This window comes from Thamnophis elegans, chromosome 7 (genome assembly GCF_009769535.1).
Source record: "Thamnophis elegans isolate rThaEle1 chromosome 7, rThaEle1.pri, whole genome shotgun sequence".
In the NCBI taxonomy this organism is placed as follows: Eukaryota; Metazoa; Chordata; class Lepidosauria; order Squamata; family Colubridae; genus Thamnophis; species Thamnophis elegans.
The window spans coordinates 50,214,007-50,232,323 of NC_045547.1; the positions used below are offsets into that span (position 1 = coordinate 50,214,007).

General features: G+C 42.3%; 1 protein-coding gene across 2 annotated transcripts in view; it reads right to left on the reverse strand.

Moving 5' to 3' along the window:
- The window catches only part of SRGAP1 (SLIT-ROBO Rho GTPase activating protein 1), a 218,007-nt gene that overhangs the window by 18,607 nt on the left and 181,083 nt on the right, over positions 1-18,317 (reverse strand). For both annotated transcript variants that reach the window (XM_032220782.1, XM_032220783.1), the window contains exons 15-18: positions 10,184-10,244; positions 9,357-9,434; positions 7,515-7,649; positions 6,746-6,851 (exon numbers count right to left, since the gene is read on the reverse strand). In XM_032220782.1, coding sequence (XP_032076673.1) covers positions 6,746-6,851; positions 7,515-7,649; positions 9,357-9,434; positions 10,184-10,244 — 380 coding nt within the window. The remainder of the gene's footprint in view (positions 1-6,745; positions 6,852-7,514; positions 7,650-9,356; positions 9,435-10,183; positions 10,245-18,317) is intronic.

Below are 18,317 nucleotides of genomic sequence, written 5' to 3' on the forward strand. Positions count from 1 at the left end.
TGTATAAAAAATAAATGAAATGGACCCTTTAATGAAACTTACATTAAAAAACAATGACCCAATTTGGATTGAACAGTGGCCCCTCCCTATTGTTAAATTAGAAGCCTTAAAAGAAATTGTGCAACAGTTGTTATTAGATAAAAAAATAGAATTGTCAAATAGCCCTTATAATACTCCTGTATTTTTAATTAAGAAAAAATCAGGGAAGTGGAGAATGCTTCAAGATTTAAGAAAGATAAATGAAGTGATTTGTCCCATGGGGCCCCTGCAATACGGATTACCAAATCCTAATATCATTCCTCAAAATTATGCTTTAACAGTTATTGATTTAAAAGATGCCTTCTTCTCAATACCTTTACATAAAAAGGACAGAGTATTATTTGCATTTACAATTCCTGTACTAAATTATAGTGAGCCAACAGTAAGGTATCAGTGGAAAGTTTTACCCCAGGGAATGCTAAATAGCCCAACGCTTTGTCAATATTACATTAATAATATTTTACAACATTTTAGAGCCAAGTATAAAGGTATCCTATTCTACCACTACATGGATGATATCTTGCTAGCAATAGAAAAGAATGCACAAAATGCATATTCACAGGTTTTAAAGGAGATCATACAAGATTTTAATGATAAAGGATTTAAAATTGCTTCAGAAAAAATTCAAACTATGCCACCATATTTATATTTGGGACATAGAATCATGACATCTCATGCCTCACCAGTAATTCCAAAACTACCTGAAATGGATAAATGTAGTTTGGTGCAGTTACAACAATATTTGGGTTCAATTAACTGGGCACGTCCTTACATGGTATTAACTACGAGTCAATTACAACCCTTATTTGCATTGCTGGCAGGAGGAAAGGAGCCTGCTGCTATACTAACCATAGGGGACAAAGAAAAAGAGTGTATTCAGGTGATTGAGGCAGCCCTAACAAAGACTTGGGTAGACAGGATGGTTTCACACGTTCCTATCTCAGCTGCTATTTTCAATACCAAAAACTTGCCCACAGGGTGTTTGTTGCAAACACAACAGAAAAAAGTGTTAGTGATTGAATGGATACACTTAGCACACAGCCCGGGGAGAACAGTTTCAACAAAACCTCTATTGTTATCCCAGATAATTATAAAGCTAAGAGAGAGAGCTCGAGCTATACTGGGAACGGATCCAGAAACTTTTTACGGATCCAGAAACTTTTTACGTTCCATATCCACTACCTTGGTGGGAAAAATATTTTCAAATATCAGACGCACTTCAATTGGCCTTAAGTGACTATTTAGGGACAATTAAATACCACTATCCCACAGATTATAGGTTTTTGTTACTGAATCTACAACATTTACAATTGACTTCCTTACAAAGTAAACTGCCAATTAAAAATGCAGTTACAGTTTTCGCTGACGGAACTAAGAACAGGGGTGCATGTGTGTATCAAATCTCAGGACAGTGGATAACTTACCACACGCACCCTCAGAGTTCAGCACAGCGTTCTGAGTTGGCTGCATCCATATTAGCATTTGAGAAATTAAAAGACCAAACATTTAATTTAATTGTGGATTCATTGTATGTTTACCAAGTGATTAATAACTTGTTTGATGCCTATCTTTCACCAGCCCTAGATAAGCAATTGTTAGATATGTTTTTACAGTTACAGCAATTAATTATGGATAGAAAATTTCAATATTTTGTGGCTCATATTAGGAGTCACCAGTCACTTCCTGGTATGCTAACAGAGGGAAATGATTATGCAGACAAAGCCGCTAGGGAAAGTTTTATTGGATTTGCAACTCCATGGGAAAGCCATGAGTATTTTCATCAAAATGCAAAAGCCTTAGTGAAGATGTTTGGAATTTCAAAAACTGAGGCTGTAGCGATCATCCAGCAGTGCTCAACCTGTAGCAGGCAAGGTAACGCAATTCCTATGGGAGTTAACCCCCGAGGAATTAAACGATGTGAGATATGGCAAATGGATATCACACAATACCCTTCTTTCGCACCCTGGAAATATATTCATGTCACAGTGGATACCTTTTCAGGTTTTATTTTTGCAAGCCCACAGCGGGGGGAGACAACCAAACAAGTGATCAACCATTGTATGCGCTCTTTTTCAGTTTTAGGAAGCCCCCTGGAGATTAAAACAGATAATGGACCCGCATATAGTAGCGCTGCATTCGCTACCTTTTGTGATCAATGGAAAATTGTCCATAAATTTGGAATCCCATACAATTCCCAAGGACAAGGAATTGTAGAAAGAGCAAATTTAACACTAAAAATGATGCTTGATAAACAGCAAGGCCCCTTTAAGATAGGGCTGCCTGAAATCCAAAACCGTTTAAGCAAAGCCTTATACACACAGAATTTTTTGAATCTTACAGGCTCACCCATAGCTTCCACAGCTGGGGAAAGACATTTTCAGCATAGCGTAGTTTCTCCCCGCCCTCTTGTTTATTACAGACAATTGCCAGACCCTCAGTGGAAGGGCCCAGTGGAGCTCGTTACCTGGGGACGTGGATACGCTGCTGTGCAACTCCCGGACAGAGTGTTGTGGGTTCCTGGAAGATGCGTACGACCGTTTCATGAGAGACCAGTGAAAACAGATGATAAAAAGGATCCCGAAGCAAGCCTATCCCTTTTGTTTCAAACAACAGACGACTAGAATTGCTGCTGCTCCCACTGTTATTCCTGTGAACTTTGCACTCACTGCAGGATCCCGTGTGACATTGTGATAATTGAACAGTATCTTCAGAAATATTTTAACTACACCGATCCCTCCCGTATCACTACTGAACTTCGTATCACACCAACAGTACAACAAACTATTGACAATCCCTTTTCTAACGATTATCACCAAAGATCTATTGACCCCTCTTTTGATATCTAGTATTCAAGATGAAAATCCGTCCGGAACAGGTCGTTGGCCGGTCATATGTTCCCAGAGTACGTCAGCCCCGATGCCCATTTTTCAGAGGACCTTCGCCTGGACAGGAAATGGGATTTTGGGATTTTTGGGCTCCTCCGATGTCTTGTAAGCATTTTCTGTTGCACCTTTTGCTAATGATGTTGGGGATGGGAATTATGCTTTTAATTGTATGGGGGGCATGTGAATATGAACGCAAAAATAAGAAGGGAATAGTGGAGAATATTCAAGAAATTCCTTTCACACACAACCACTCAAAAAGAGCGATCATTCCATACTCCAATGGGGAAAACTGCAATTCTCAAGGGATATGCATCTACCCTCACAATACATACGGAGAAGCCAATACACAAGTTACCTTAACTTGTTATTTGAAAAATCCAGCTGCAGCGTGTTTAATTACATGGCAATTTTTGCCTGCAAAATTCAAAAAGGCAATCCAAAATGTGAGAGGTATTTCACACCCGAAAGAGAACGGCTGTTTATCACACATTAAAGTAAGAATCACAGAGAATTCTATAGGTTGGTATCAATGCACACAATACCAAAAAGGGTTACCTAATAAAATAATAAAAACAGAAGTAACCTCAAGAGCAAGTATAAAATTTCCCCCAGTTAGTGAGTGGTTCTTAACACTATTGAGTTATCAACAAGAGATAGGAGGAGACAACTCTCACCACCTAACAAAAAGAGAGATAAAAGAGGACATTTGCACAGCCTGTTTACAAAAAACCAAACAAGGCACAAAAATTTCCATGACCTTAATATATTATACTATGAAACCTGAATGCAATGGAACCTTAATACCACCATGCACACATAACAATACACAATACAATCAATGCTATACACCAAATGGGATACAATGTTATGAACCAAAAGCGGTAGGACCTATAACAAGTAGCATCTATGTTTATGGCTATAAAGGAGGATCTAGTTTAAAACATCAATTTCTTACAGCACAAAGATTATCAGGGTACATAGCCCATAATGTTTCAAAGGGAATGGCACCCATTACTGTTTGTTTTGATACATGTTTAGCAATTGCCATAGGGCAAGGAACAGGATCCGCAGGGGTAACCTGTGGAGGACAGTCGTGGGAACAATCATATATCCAAAACCATAGATATTTATTCACTCGCTCGACACTTTCAGCACATGGAGGCTATACCCAACCGAGTGTATATTGGTATACAAGTGGCTATGGACCTAACAATTTCGATCTTTCTATTACTCCAGTCACTACTGATTGTCAATCCCATCACTGCACACCACTCTGCCTTTCTGCACAGGTAGCAGGTACTTTAGGCACCCGATACTATCATTATGGTATTGGTATAGATAAAGCAGGAAAGGATCCTTATGGATATATTATTGTAAAGACTGAAGCAACAAAATTGACAAATCAACCTGTAAAGTTTTTTTGGAGTTATGAGCAGGAGATTGCTAAACTTAACGATCTACCTACACCTCCAAAAGCAAAAAATATGTTTATTAATTTGGCTCAAGAAGTTGCTACAGAACTTATGTTAAAAAATTGTTTTGTATGTGGAGGAACCACTATGGGAGATCGCTGGCCATGGCATGTACAAGAAGCAAACTATACTGAAATAGCTCAATGGAAAGGGAACTTCACCTTTAATAACAACTTCAATGAAACCTGGCAAGTTACCTCTCATATAATAGGTCACATATGTTATACTAGAAATAAAAATAATCAGACTAAAAGAAATAAACCTATGGGATTTTTAAAATGTTCTAATGAGTGGGAAAATAACACTTGGGTTTCACAAACTAATATGACCAAACCTGAAAACTCATTGCTGGAAGTAACTAAGTTACGAGGACTTTCAGACCCTGAAAATGATACTATTGTGTGGAATTCACCTGATGGGTTATATTGGATATGTGGTAATTTTGCCTATAATATGTTACCCGCGGGGTGGTATGGGTCATGCATCTTGGGGGCGATTCAACCTTCATTCTTCCTAATGCCTATAGAGAAAAAACAAAAATTGGGAGTCCCTGTATATGATACTCTTGAAAGACGTAAACGTACAATAGATCTTGCTAAAGGGATAAAAATAGGTAACTGGAAGGATGATGAGTGGCCCCCTGAGAGAATTATTGCATATTATGATCCTGCGACGTGGGCACAAGACGGATCGTGGGGATATAGAACGCCGATATATATGATAAATCGCATTATTAGATTACAAGCTGTATTAGAAATAATTACAAATGAAACTGCATTGGCATTAACTAAGCTTGCAAAAGAAAGTGTATTGTCAAGAACTTATATTATGCAAAATCGTTTAGCCTTAGACTATTTGCTCGCTGCCGAAGGCGGAGTGTATGGTAAATTTAATCTTAGTAATTGTTGTATACAAATTGATGATTCTGGAATTGTGATAGAAAAAATAACTCGAACTATGATACAAACTGCACATGTTCCTGTACAAACTTGGAAAGGCATATTGGACACTGATGGTTGGCTTGGAGGTATTTTTAACAATTGGAAGCAAGGTTTATTTTTTATCGGAATGATATTTTTGGGATTAACTATGTTGCCATGCATAATACCATTATTGAGATCCACTATGCAGAGTATTGCGGATGCTGCTATCCAGAAGCATCACGCATTATTAATAAGTGTCAATACATCAGAATTAATAATCCCTGGATATCCAATGGAAGGGGGATTTGTGAGAAAGAAACAACCCATGGCAATTGCTTCCATTTAAAAAATAAAAAAGGAGGAGATGTGGGAAATTACCCCATAATTGGCTGGGTGAAATTAGCTGGGATCAATAGGATAGGATAGAATATATCTGGATCAATTCTATCTGGATCAAAGGATCCCAGTGAACATTTGCCAAGAGCCATATGGAAAGAACAGTCCTGGGAAAGCTTTTAGATAAGGAAGCCGAATTCATTTCGAGTGTCTATGTGAATAGCAATACACAGATACACCAGAGATGAGAGGCCTCTATTATCTGAGATATAAACACACAGAATTAGCCTTGCATCCTTTTGCCGCCTCGTGTAACAAATCAGTCATTCCCATATGCCTAATGTAGCTCTCTGTATGATTTACAATTCCTACCTCCCTTATCAAAGAGCACCTTTTGTCCCTCCTCCCTGCCTTTCTGCCAGAATGTGTAATCAAGAAGTGAATTGTAACATACTGTGAGATCCTTTGTTTGTATTAAACTGCTGACTAGCTTCTTTGAACTTTCCTAATAAAAAGTGTTCTGGTTTAGCCAGAAACCGCCATTTTCACCCAGTCTGCAGTGTGTGTGTGTCTCATTGCCAAAGCAGCCTAGGAATTAGAGATTCGTGAAGTGGTCCATCGGATTGTGAGAATGCTTGTATCATCAATGCAAGCTCACTCTCACAATAGTATTTCACATGAATACAACTATTTTCAAGAACAATATTTACATTCAGTGTCTAATATATTCTGGGATGTTGGAAATTAGAACTTCAAACATTGTTATTCTATATTAAGGTATATGTGAAGATATTGGTGAAGCTTTCTTTGAAAAAAAAAAACCTTACAAACACAATGTTCCAATGTACAAGTATTATCATAACTTCTATTTTCAAGCTTTCCATACTATTTCTATCGTGTTGTCATTTAAAGAGCTAATTCCAGTTTGCATGAAAATCATTCCTCTTCTATCATTTAAAATAGCACACAGTCTTTGTTAAAATCAAATTCTTTCTCTTCCTCCCTCTCTCTCTCTGGTCTCACCACCAGCACGTTCTTTTTCTCTGTCACACACAACTTCCTTAACATATAGAAAACTAAAACTACTTACTGATTGAGGAAGGCAAAAAGATATCTTAGTAAGATAAGGACTGATCTGGGCAATGTCAGCAAAAGTTTACGTATGTGAAGAGCTCTCTCATAGAGATTTTCTGTTCCTGTAACATCAAGTAGAAAAATTAGTTATGTTTGGCTATTGAAAGTATAGAACTTTCCACTGCTGATATGCTGGGTAATAACTCAAGATGTGATGGGTCATATGACATTTGGCAACTATGGGAATTGTACTGCAACACATTTGGAGAATACCAGATTGGAAAAAGATTGTATAGACTATACAAGAGTGCAAAATGGACATATTAATCTGTTCTAAGATTTCTTGTTGATATTAACTATATGAACAAGTTTCAAAGGCTTGTGGATGGTTATTTTATCCAAATAGGATCTTTGTCTATATCTGAAAGGAGAAAAATATGCTTCCTTGCTTAAACTCTGTCCTTAATAGAATGCAGTACATTAATCAAACCAATGGTATTTGGGAAGGGGGTTATCTAATAAGCTAACAAAAATCTATACAAGGGAGACATGTATATATGTGCTGAGGGCTATGTATATAAAACATACAGTATACTTTATTCTTATTGAGGAGAGAATGTAAATTCAAAAACACACTTGTTAAAATGGATGCACATAAATAACTATGATAGCAGTAAGCTGTGCTATATAAAGCTGTTGTAAAATAGATATGTCTGAGCAAATAATACAATTTCATTCATTAAAGTGACCATTCAAAACACACGAAAGAAACAAATGTAACTTACTGACACAAGAAATAAGATCATTAAACCTTTCCTTAGGAAAAATAGAATTCTCCAGTCCTCGGAAATAAAGCTTCAGTACTCCAGCAACTGAGTTAATATCATGGTTACTTTGGTCATCTGCCAAAGGATTTTCACCTACAAAAATAAATCAAGATTAAATACTTACAGGCCTTAGATCTTGACAGCCTTTTTCTATTTAAGATTCTGAGCTGTACTATATTGGTCATCCTGAAATTAGAATGAATGCAGCAAGATCTAAAATATTGTTCAAATATATACCTTTCCCATTGGGATATGAACTTTAATTTCATTCTTTTTAATTATAATACAATATAGAGTATATTTTGTTTTGATATTTTTAAAACCTATTTTAACCTCATGTTAGGTACCTGGAGTTACAATTGGAAAGTTGGGTAGTGATATTAATTGATTGATTGATTGATTAAATAAATAAGTGCACAGCAGAATGCCAGAGGGGGTTAAAATGCTAGATTGTCCATGCAAGGATTCAGTCATCCTTAACCTAAGCATGATCCAGATATGTAGATATCAGAATTCATAAAATTTTCCTCAAATACTAAAGAACTCTAGGAGGTAAAGTCTTCATATCTGGAAGGCATTCAAGATAGGAAAGTTTGATTTGGGTAAATGAATTTAATTAGGCTGAATGAAATTTCAGTATTACTGAGAAGCTGAGGACTGCTTTGACTAAATATATTGGGTTTCACAACTATTTTCATTCAAGTTACATACCATACAAATACTGACATATTCAAGCTTACATTTTCTTTGAGGTGAAAAAAGTAATTAAAAAGATTTTTAGAAAAACATGTTCTGCATTCTGTTGTGATTACAAAGAATAGATTCTAAAGCCAAACTCCCATAAAAAAAGATGATGTTATTAAGAATTGTGGAAAAACACTGTATTCTTTTTTTTTGGGGGGGGGGGAGTTCTACTCACCAAAATAATATCAGATAAACATATAGAAAAAACTTTGCAGGTGTGGATTAGTCTAGTCTAGCAATTTATTCTCCCCCTCCCCCAATCATCAATAAAGTATTTGAAAAAAACCCAACCGGGAGACATGTCAAAGAATGCAGCCTATATTCAGAAAACACCTTTAAAATGATGAAGTTGACTAGCTATATGCAGTATTTTTTCATTCTCCATTAATTGGTATACTTACCTCCGAAAAAGATGACTCTGAATTTAGGACAATTTCACAATAAATAAAGTAATAAACACAGAAAAAAAATTCCTGTACAATACCCAGTTTCCCAGTCTTCTCCATCTAAGATTTCCAATTCCAGCTGAAACCCATCATGAAATTTTAGTCTTTTTAAATAATTGTGCATATAATTTTAACGTATAATCCATATATATCTGAAAGATTTTTCTAAACTTTATTCTACCTCCCCTCCCAAAAAAATAAGGAAAAAGAGGAGGAGGAGAAAGTAAACAGAAAAACAGAACACAACTGGATGGCACAGAGGTAGATGGGGGAAGAAGTAACTGTACAAGAAGGAAGAATCTGCCTATTTAAACATTGCAAAAAGGGTTAAATTCAGGAGTTAGCCACCTCTGGGGCTGCAATAATGTGGATGGCCACAAGATGACAGCAGAGCTACATTAAACTCTTTTTGCTGTCATTTAGAGCCTATGAAGTTTAAAGATCTCCAAAGCCAATATCCAAAGCTATGTAAGTTTTTAAAGATCATTTGTGCTAATTTCTTTGTTTTTCTATTCTTCTCAATGAATAAAAATTCTCTCCCTTTCATAATAATAATTTAGGAAAATAATTTTTATGTTATGATGATATATATGAACAGAAAAATAATCACCTCTTTCAAATGAATTTTTAATATCATTAACCTCCACCTGAGAGCCCGACACCCTGAAAATGCCCTGGTGTTGAAGACCTGAAAAATAATAACAGAGAAATATATAAACATAATGTTTCAAATGAGGGAAAATATTAGCATCTTAGTCCTTTATTATCACATTTATATATAACTTTCCACCCAGACTCAACAAAGTAGCTTACTGCATTTTCAAATGCAACGCTAACTGTTTCCAAAGACCAAGAATTCCTTTTCTTGCTTGATTCCGGCCCACTCAGTAGCAGCTCCGACCCTTTGGAACGATCTCCCCGTGGAGATTCGCACCCTCACCACCGTCCAGACCTTCCGCACAGCCCTTAGGATCTGGCTTTCCCGTCAGGCCTGGGGATAAGATTCTAATTTGCCCCACCCGAATGTTGAATGAAAGTTGTGTTTTTATTGTTTTATTTTTATTTATGCACTGTCTTGTGTTTTTGTTTTGCACCCCCCTTCCCATGTATTGTAAGCCGCCCTGAGTCCCCTCAGGGAAAAGGGCGGCCTATAAATCATAATAAACTACAAACTACTTCCTTCCTTTGCTCTATGGCTTCATACCTTCCAATTAATCCTTTCTTATTGCTGTCTGAATTAATATTCTGCCCTTTCTCTCTTTGTTTTATTTCCCACAAAGCCCTTCCATTTTTAAGTTTTCAACAAGACCAAAGTTTCATTATACTTCCTAACTGTAATTGGAAAAGGATTAGAACATGCCAGAAAAAAGCATCATGATTATTAAGCACAATAGTCTTCAAAATTGGGATTAAATTAAAAAATACTTTAGAACTCACCATACAAATTGATAAATCGGATACAGCTTTCTACAATGAGAGGGATTATTTGTCCTAAATCCTGGTGAGGGGGAAAAAAAATAATCCAAATAGTTTGCAAATTGTATGAGATAAATAGCACTTAATTATCATTAGGAAACCATGGCATCCTTATATTGTCAGACATGTAATACTCTATACATCTAAATCTCACTAGAATGCTATCTATACCGATTGTGCCCCTTGGCTATTTGACTATTTCATAAAACAAGCTCTTCAGCTAATTGCGTTTTTCAGTTTGGCCACGAAGCAAACACTAATGGCCAGCATCCATAACCAGTGCTGTACATTTCTATTGATGGTAGCTAGCAAGTCTCATTAAAGAGGATTGGTAGATGCAATAATTGAAGGCACATTGAAAGTAATAAATCTTGCCTGCCAGAGTGTTGCTGTTATTGACTTTAATAAAACTTAGCTTATTTATTTAGAAGCTAGGCAATTTTTCATTCTTCTTCTGTTCCTCTTTTGTTTTGTTTAAAGCATCTTATTATTTGAGGAGTTCCTCAAACACAATTTCCTGTTACAACAGAACTGATAAAATGTTATTTAATGTCTGATTATTTAAAGAGATACAACATCAAGATTGTATTTTGAATAAAAAAGTTATGAATTATACAATACAAGGAAAAAGGTGATACAAACGTAGAGGCACAATGCACAGAAGTTTATTAAACTGATACCCTTACACCTAAACTGCTCCTATAGATTATATGATAAGTTTGGCTATTTATGTTTAAGTAACTACCCTGTTTCCCTCAAATGAGACTATCCTGAAAATAAGACCTAGCATGTTTTTTCCATGTGTGCCTAATATAAGCCTTATGCCCAAAATAAGTCCTACTTAAAGAGCTTGTGAAGCCGGCCAGCCACCCATTCTGCCTGATGGTTTTTCTATTAACCTACTTCAGTGCTCATCATTCTACAGATAATTGATCAGTTACAATACAAATATAATAGTATAGTATAGTATAGCCTTTATTGTCATTGTACATTATGTATACAACAAAATTGGTTTTAGTCTCACTGGTGCAATCAATGACAAAAAATACGAACAACTTAAATAGTATAAAGAATAATCCCTATGCAAATAATCAGGAAAAAAGAAAAAGAAAAACTAGTCATACTTTTCTGTGTGTGTGTGGAGTGATTGTAGTTGTGTAGTTGTGTGTAAGAGTCTGACAGGATAGAAACTACCGTATTTTTCAGAGTATAAGACGCACCTTTCCCCCCCCAAAGAGAGAGTGAAAATCTGGGTGCGTCTTATTCTCTGAATGTAGCCACCTGGGTCATCTGGAGAAGGGGGAGGTGAAGTGGGCACTGCACAGGAGGCGAAGCGTAAGACAAGATGGCTCGCAGCTTGGACTCCCGTTTCTCCAGACAACCCAGTCAGAGGGTAGTCGGCTTCTGCTTCTGGCCGTGGAGATAGATCTGGCCAGGAGGAATACAAGCCCCATTTTTGCAATCAGGGAGGAAAAAGAGCGTTTCAGGCGCTGGGCAATCCCTGCAGCCTGGAACTGCCCGCTACCTGAAATGCTTTTTTTCCTCCCCAATTGCAAAAATGGGGCTTGCATTCCTCCTGGCCAGAGCCATCTCCCAGGCCAGGAGCAGAAGCTGTTTTTTTTTTTTTAAAATAAATTTTTATTTCTCATATATACATTCACAATTATATGATCTCATAACTGTTATTAATAATATGTATTTGTAACAATTTTTCTCCCCTACAGTTGACAATATAATTGAAGTTGCTTTCTTACCATCCCATAAACCCATCTTATTTTACAACAATCCTACTTCTTCTTCCTTCCTTCCCTCCTTCCTTTCCTCCTTCCTTCCCTCCTTTCTTTTCTCCTTCCTTCCCTCCCTCCTTTCCCCTTCCCTCCCTCCTTTCTTCTCTCCTTCTCTCCTTCCTTCCCTCCTTCCCTTTCTTCTCTCCTTCTCTCCTTCCTTCCCTCCTTCCTTCCCTCCTTTCTTCTCTCCTTCTCTAGGAGCAGAAGCTGACTGCCCTCTGACTGGATTGCCTGGAGAAGGGGGAGGCCGAGCAGTGAGCCACTTTGCCTTACACCTCTCACACAGCGCCCGCTTCACCTGTCCCTTCTTAAGACAATTCCAGACAGCCGAGATCACTGCGCTGCCACTTGAAAACACTGTTATTGCGCTCTCTGTCATGCAGTGCTAATTGCTATTGCACCCAGCTACCATATCTCTTTGCTGCATGACAGAACTGGGCGGATTTGTGGGGAGGGGGAGCAAGGGAAGAGGACCAATCTCCTTTGCATGAAGGCTTTTCTCAGGACGCTAGATCTCCACTTTTTCTCCGGAAAAAGCTATTGGCATTGTCGGGATTTTGGCTAGTGGAAGAAGCATGGGATGGAATGCAGGAGCGTCAGGTCGGGAGTCTCCCTGGAGCCTGGCACTTGCTTTTGCCCCAAGACTTAAAGAAGTGGGGTTGCAAAGAGCGCTGTGAACAAGCCTGGTTGTTCAAGGAGGCAGCCTTGCGGGGTCATTTCCTTTATGCTTCCCTTTTGCCGCTCAGGCACCGCTGCAAGGAAACATTAATCCAAATGGAAGGGATTCCCACCCCTCCTCATCCAATGGGCCGTACCCAGTCAAGCCCAGCAGCAGCCATTCAGCAGCCCCCGCATGTCTTTCTCTCCTCGCTGAAGAGAAGAAGAGAGCCAACTGCTGCTCCTTGGGTCAAGCGGCTCACCATCACCGCCAGTCTGAGGGAAGGGGGGAAAAAATAAAGCGTGGAGGGAGATGTTTAGTCCTGCCCTGCCATGGGAGTGGTAGAGAAAAGTGGATTTGAGATTGATAAAAGCCTTACTCTTTAAGAAGATCAAGCCCCCACATGACACATTTTTGCCCTCCCCGACCCCCTGAAGCACTTTGCAGGCCTGCCAAACTCTCTGCATGCCCCATTTTTCACAAAAAACGGGGCATGCAGAGGGTTTGAGATGCCTGCAGAGTGCCCCTGGGAGACAGGGAAGGCAAATACATTTTTTTAAAATTTACCTCTTCAAAATCTTGGTGTGCATCTTATACTTTGAAAAATACGGTGTTTTTAAACCTATTTGTTTGGCTGGCTATGCTTTGATGTCTTCTGCCTGATGGTAGAAGTGTGAAGAGACACTGACCAGGGTGTAAATTATCTCTGAGTATCTTCCTTACTCTGCTAAAGCAGCAAGACCTGGTGATGTCATCCAGTGGTGTCAGAGGGCAACCAATGGTTTCTTCTCCCGAATTGATCACTCTCTGTAGTACCTTCCTGTCTGCAGCAGTTAAACCAATGTACCATACTGTAATGCAGTATGTGAGGACACTTTCTATGGTGGACTGATAAAAAGAGGTCATCAGCCATTGTTTCACCTGATTTTTCCACAGAACTCTAAGGAAATGAAGTCTCTGTTGGGCCTTGCCAATCACTAGGGACGTGTTATTTTCCAGGTGAAATCTTGACTAATAGGCACTCCCAAGGATTTAGGAAACGCCCAGGCGTTTTGCTCCAGACGATAAGGAGAGCAAACGCTGGAAAAACATCTGAAAACCCTGAAATTTATGCGCCCGAAGAAGGTTCCGGGGATGTCCGGAATCCAGGGGACCCGAGGAGCCCAAACCTTTGCGGGGGTCGCCATTTCTGAGTGACCCCGGACAGTACGATCTCGAAGGTCTGTGAACTGCGAGCCGCCCGCGTTATCCGACAGTGGGGGGGGGGGCGGCGTCGTGTCAGCGTTTTTCGATCCAGGCGATTTTCTTTGGTCTATTGAGCCACAGCACTGGGGTTTTACGGGACTATTGCCGTCTTGGAAGGAGAGAGAATTTATAGGGCCAGCCCAGTCCCTTGCAGGGGTCGCCGTTTCTGGACGCCCCCGGGCTCTACAACTTTGGGGTTTTGGGTTCCGTGAGCTGTTTGCATTACTTGGCGGTGGGAGGAGTAACATCACGCCGGCTGCAACGGTGGTGGCTTCTGGCCTCTCTACCTGGCTTCTCTACCTGGCTTATCGAACTTTTTCTACCAGGCTTATTGAACTGCCTCATTGGGGCTGTGTGAGACCATCATCATCTTGGAGGGAGAGAGAACGTATCGGAGCAGTGTGGGGACTGAGCAGAGTGGATGGGTGGCTTCCCCCGACGCTGCACCAGCCCCTCCGGATGGCCCCTTTTTCCATCCAGCCTTACTTCCCTCCCAGCATTGCCTCCTCCCTTCTTTATCCCTGCCCAGTCAGGTGGCTCCCTGGATGCATTTTATTTCCTGCCTCCCTTTGCTTCGGTGAGGCTCTGCCTTGTGTCTTCCACGTACCATCTGGCGCCCCCTTATGGTGGGTTTTTAATTTCCAGCCACATCTGATTGTGGTGTTTGGTTACCCAGACTTGCTAGCCAAGTTCCATCTGTCTTTGGTCCTGCTATCTCAGTTCCATCTAGTTCCAGACCTGCTAGCTCAGCTTTATTTGGCTTCGAGTACCATCAGCATCATTACCTACCACTGTTATCCTGGGAACTCTATTTGGAGCAGCACTGGTGGAAGACGACCTCCTATCCCCTTTATTTATTCCGGACTCTTTGGACTTATCCAGACCAACAGAAGAGGGGAATACGAACTACCCCCCCGTATACCTTCTCCGGACTATAACTGGACGCTAATCACAACATCTATTTTAATTACTTTAATTATGGAGAGCCATTTGGCTCGATCTGGACTCGCTTTTTAATAACGTAATAAGTGCGCAATTCTATTTTTTTCTTCCTTTTTCTATCTTTTTCTATCTTTTTCTTATTGTGTTTGGGATATGTTAGGAGTATGTATGAGATTGAATGAATGATCCCACTTTTTATCATTATTATTGTTGTATTTTTGTGTTTTAATCACCACGTGGGGATTGTTTGAGTGAGTGAATGAGTATGTATGATTCGGAGGACCTGGTGGGATTTGCGGGGGCCACCGAGGTGGTTGGGGGAACTACATCCACAGGAGAGGGTCGGAGCATTGCGGTCATAACAGGGAGAGGCAGATACGGCGGGGACTTTAGGGCTGGCCATTACCGGGGAAGGAGGGTTCGCTATATCACAGAGATCCCTCCTTCCGGCCCTATGAGTCCCACTCCAAGGTCAGATGGCGCGAGTAGTCAGGACCCTGGCCTCAGGCTGTTGTCGCTAAATGCCAGGTCTGTAGTTCACAAGGCTCCCCTCGTCCGGGACTTGATAACAGACGAGGGCGCAGACCTGGCATGTATTACTGAGACATGGCTGGGCACGGAGGGAGGAGTCCCCCTCGTAGAGATGTGCCCAGACGGATTTCAGGTGCTTCATCAGCCGAGAGCCCAGGGAAGGGGTGGCGGTGTGGCTATTGTAATCCGGGAGTCTTTAGTACCTTGTAGGATCCCTGCTCCGGAGCTTGTCGGGTGTGAGTCCCTACTGGTGACGCTGGACCTCAAGGGTCAAGTGGGTTTGCTGCTTACGTACCTGCCTCCCAACTGCGTTGCAGCAGCCCTCCCCTCGCTCCTCGAGTCAGTAGCCGAGCTGGCAGTTGAGTTCCCTAGGCTTATGGTTCTGGGGGACTTCAATTTGCCTTCGCTCGGTGAACACTCTGATGGAGCGCAGGAGTTCATGGCTTCCATGACAGCCATGGGCTTGACCCAGGTAATTCGAGGCCCAACCCACTCAGCGGGTCACACGCTCGACCTCGTATTCCTCTCGGAGCAGTGGAGTTATGATCTTGGTCTGAGGGGAAATGAGATCATTCCCCTGTCGTGGTCAGACCACTGCCTACTGAGGCTAGACTTCCGGAGGCCAAACCCCCACCGTAGGGAGGAGGAACCGACCAGGTGGTTCCGCCCCAGGCGACTTATGGACCCAGTAAGGTTCCAGATGGAGCTTGGGGTTATTCCAGATGCTCTCGCCCACAGTTCGGCGGAGACTCTTGCTGCTGCCTGGCACTCGGCAGCATCAGAGTCTCTGGACCGGATTGCGCCACTACGGCCCCTCCGGGTCAGCGGCCCACGGAGGCCTCCTTGGTTCACCGAGGAGCTCTGTGAGATAAAGCGCCGGAGGAGACGCCTAGAGCACCTGTGGAGGTCCGATAGGTCCGAGTCGAGCCGGGCACTGTTGACATCTTGCACCAAGGAGTATATTCGGGCTCTAAGAACAGCCAAAAGATCACACATTGCCTCCTTGGTAGCGTCCGCCGAGTCCCGCCCAGCCGTCCTGTTTAGGATAACCCGCTCCCTCCTAAATAGGAGGGAGACGGAGAACCCCTTACAGGGTAAGGCTGAGGAGTATGTACAGTTCTTGGCAGACAAAGTTGCTTGGTTTCGATCGGACCTGGACTCCACTCCTGCAGATCCAGCCGAGACACAAGGGAATGATCTGGCAGACCATCTCTGGGTTGAGTTTCAGGATGTTGCCTCCGGGGATGTGGACAAGGCTATGCGAGCTGTGAGTGCCTCCACCTGTATACTGGACCCGTGTCCCTCCTGGCTGGTTGCCAACAGTAGTGAGGTGACACGAGGCTGGATCCAGGCGGTTGTTACCACCTCTCTTCGGGAGGGGCATCTCCCCACCGCGCTGAAGGCGGCGGTGGTGAGACCCCTCCTGAAGAAACCGTCCTTGGATCCAGCAGTTCTTAACAACTACCGTCCAGTCTCCAACCTCCCCTTTGTGGGGAAGGTTGTTGAGAAGGTGGTGGCCTTCCAGCTCAGCGTACCTTGGAGGAAGCTAACTATCTTGACCCCTTCCAGTCTGGCTTCAGGCCCGGTTACAGCACAGAAACCGCTTTGGTCGCATTGACCGATGATCTCTGGAGAGCCAGAGATGGAGGCTATGCGTCCATCCTGGTTCTCCTTGACCTCTCAGCGGCTTTCGATACCATCGACCATGGTATCCTTCTGCGACGACTGCGGGAGGTGGGGGTGGGCGGCACTGTTTTGCAGTGGTTCTCCTCCTACCTCTCAGACAGGTCGCAGTCGGTGTTGGTGGGGGGGCAGAGATCGTCCCCGAGGCCCCTTACTTGTGGGGTGCCGCAGGGCTCGGTCTTATCCCCCCTACTATTTAACATATACATGAAACCGCTGGGCGAGATCATTCGGCGGCACGGGATAAAATACCATCAGTATGCGGACGATACACAGTTGTATCTGTCCGCCCTGTGCCAACTCAATGAAGCGGTGGAAGTGATGAGCCGGGGCCTTGAGGCTGTCAAAGACTGGATGAGAGCTAACAAACTGGTGCTCAACCCGGAAAAGACCGAGTGGCTGTTGTGTTTTCCTCCCAATAATTTGGCTAATGTTCCATCAATCAGGCTGGGGGGACAAAATTTATACCCCTCAGACAGGGTCCGCAACTTGGGAGTCCTCCTGGACCCACAGCTGAGTTTTGACCATCATTTGTCAGCTGTGACCAGGGGGGCATTTGCTCAGGTTCGCCTGATGCGCCAGTTGCGGCCCTACCTGAACCGGGAGGCACTCACAACAGTCACTCGAGCCCTTGTGATCTCCAGGCTGGAATACTGCAACGTGCTCTACATGGGGCTGCCCTTGAAGAGCATCCGGCGACTTCAGCTAGTCCAGAATGCGGCCGCGCGAGTGATCGTGGGCACACCACGGTTCGCCCACATAACACCGATCCTCCGTGAGCTGCGCTGGCTACCTGTTGATCTCCGGGTGCACTTCAAGGTCCTACTTACCACTCACAAAGCGCTCCATGGTAGTGGATCTGGCTATTTGAGAGACCGCCTTCTGCCAATTACCTCCCTGCGTCCCATCAGATCGCACAGGGTAGGCCTCCTCCGAATTCCATCCGCCAGTCAGTGCCGACTGGCGACTACGCGGAGGAGAGCCTTCTCAGTTGCAGCTCCGACGCTATGGAACAATCTCCCCGTGGAGATCCGCACCCTCACCACCGCCCAGGCCTTCCGCACGGCCCTTAAGATCTGGCTATCCCGTCAGGCCTGGGGATAAAAAATCTTAGTTCGTCCCCTCCCGAATGATGAATGAATGTTGTGCTCTATTTTTAATATTATGTATTGTCTTATGTTTTTTGTCTTTGTACCCCCTTCCCCGTGTTTTGTAAGCCGCCCTGAGTCCCCTCAGGGAAAAGGGCGGC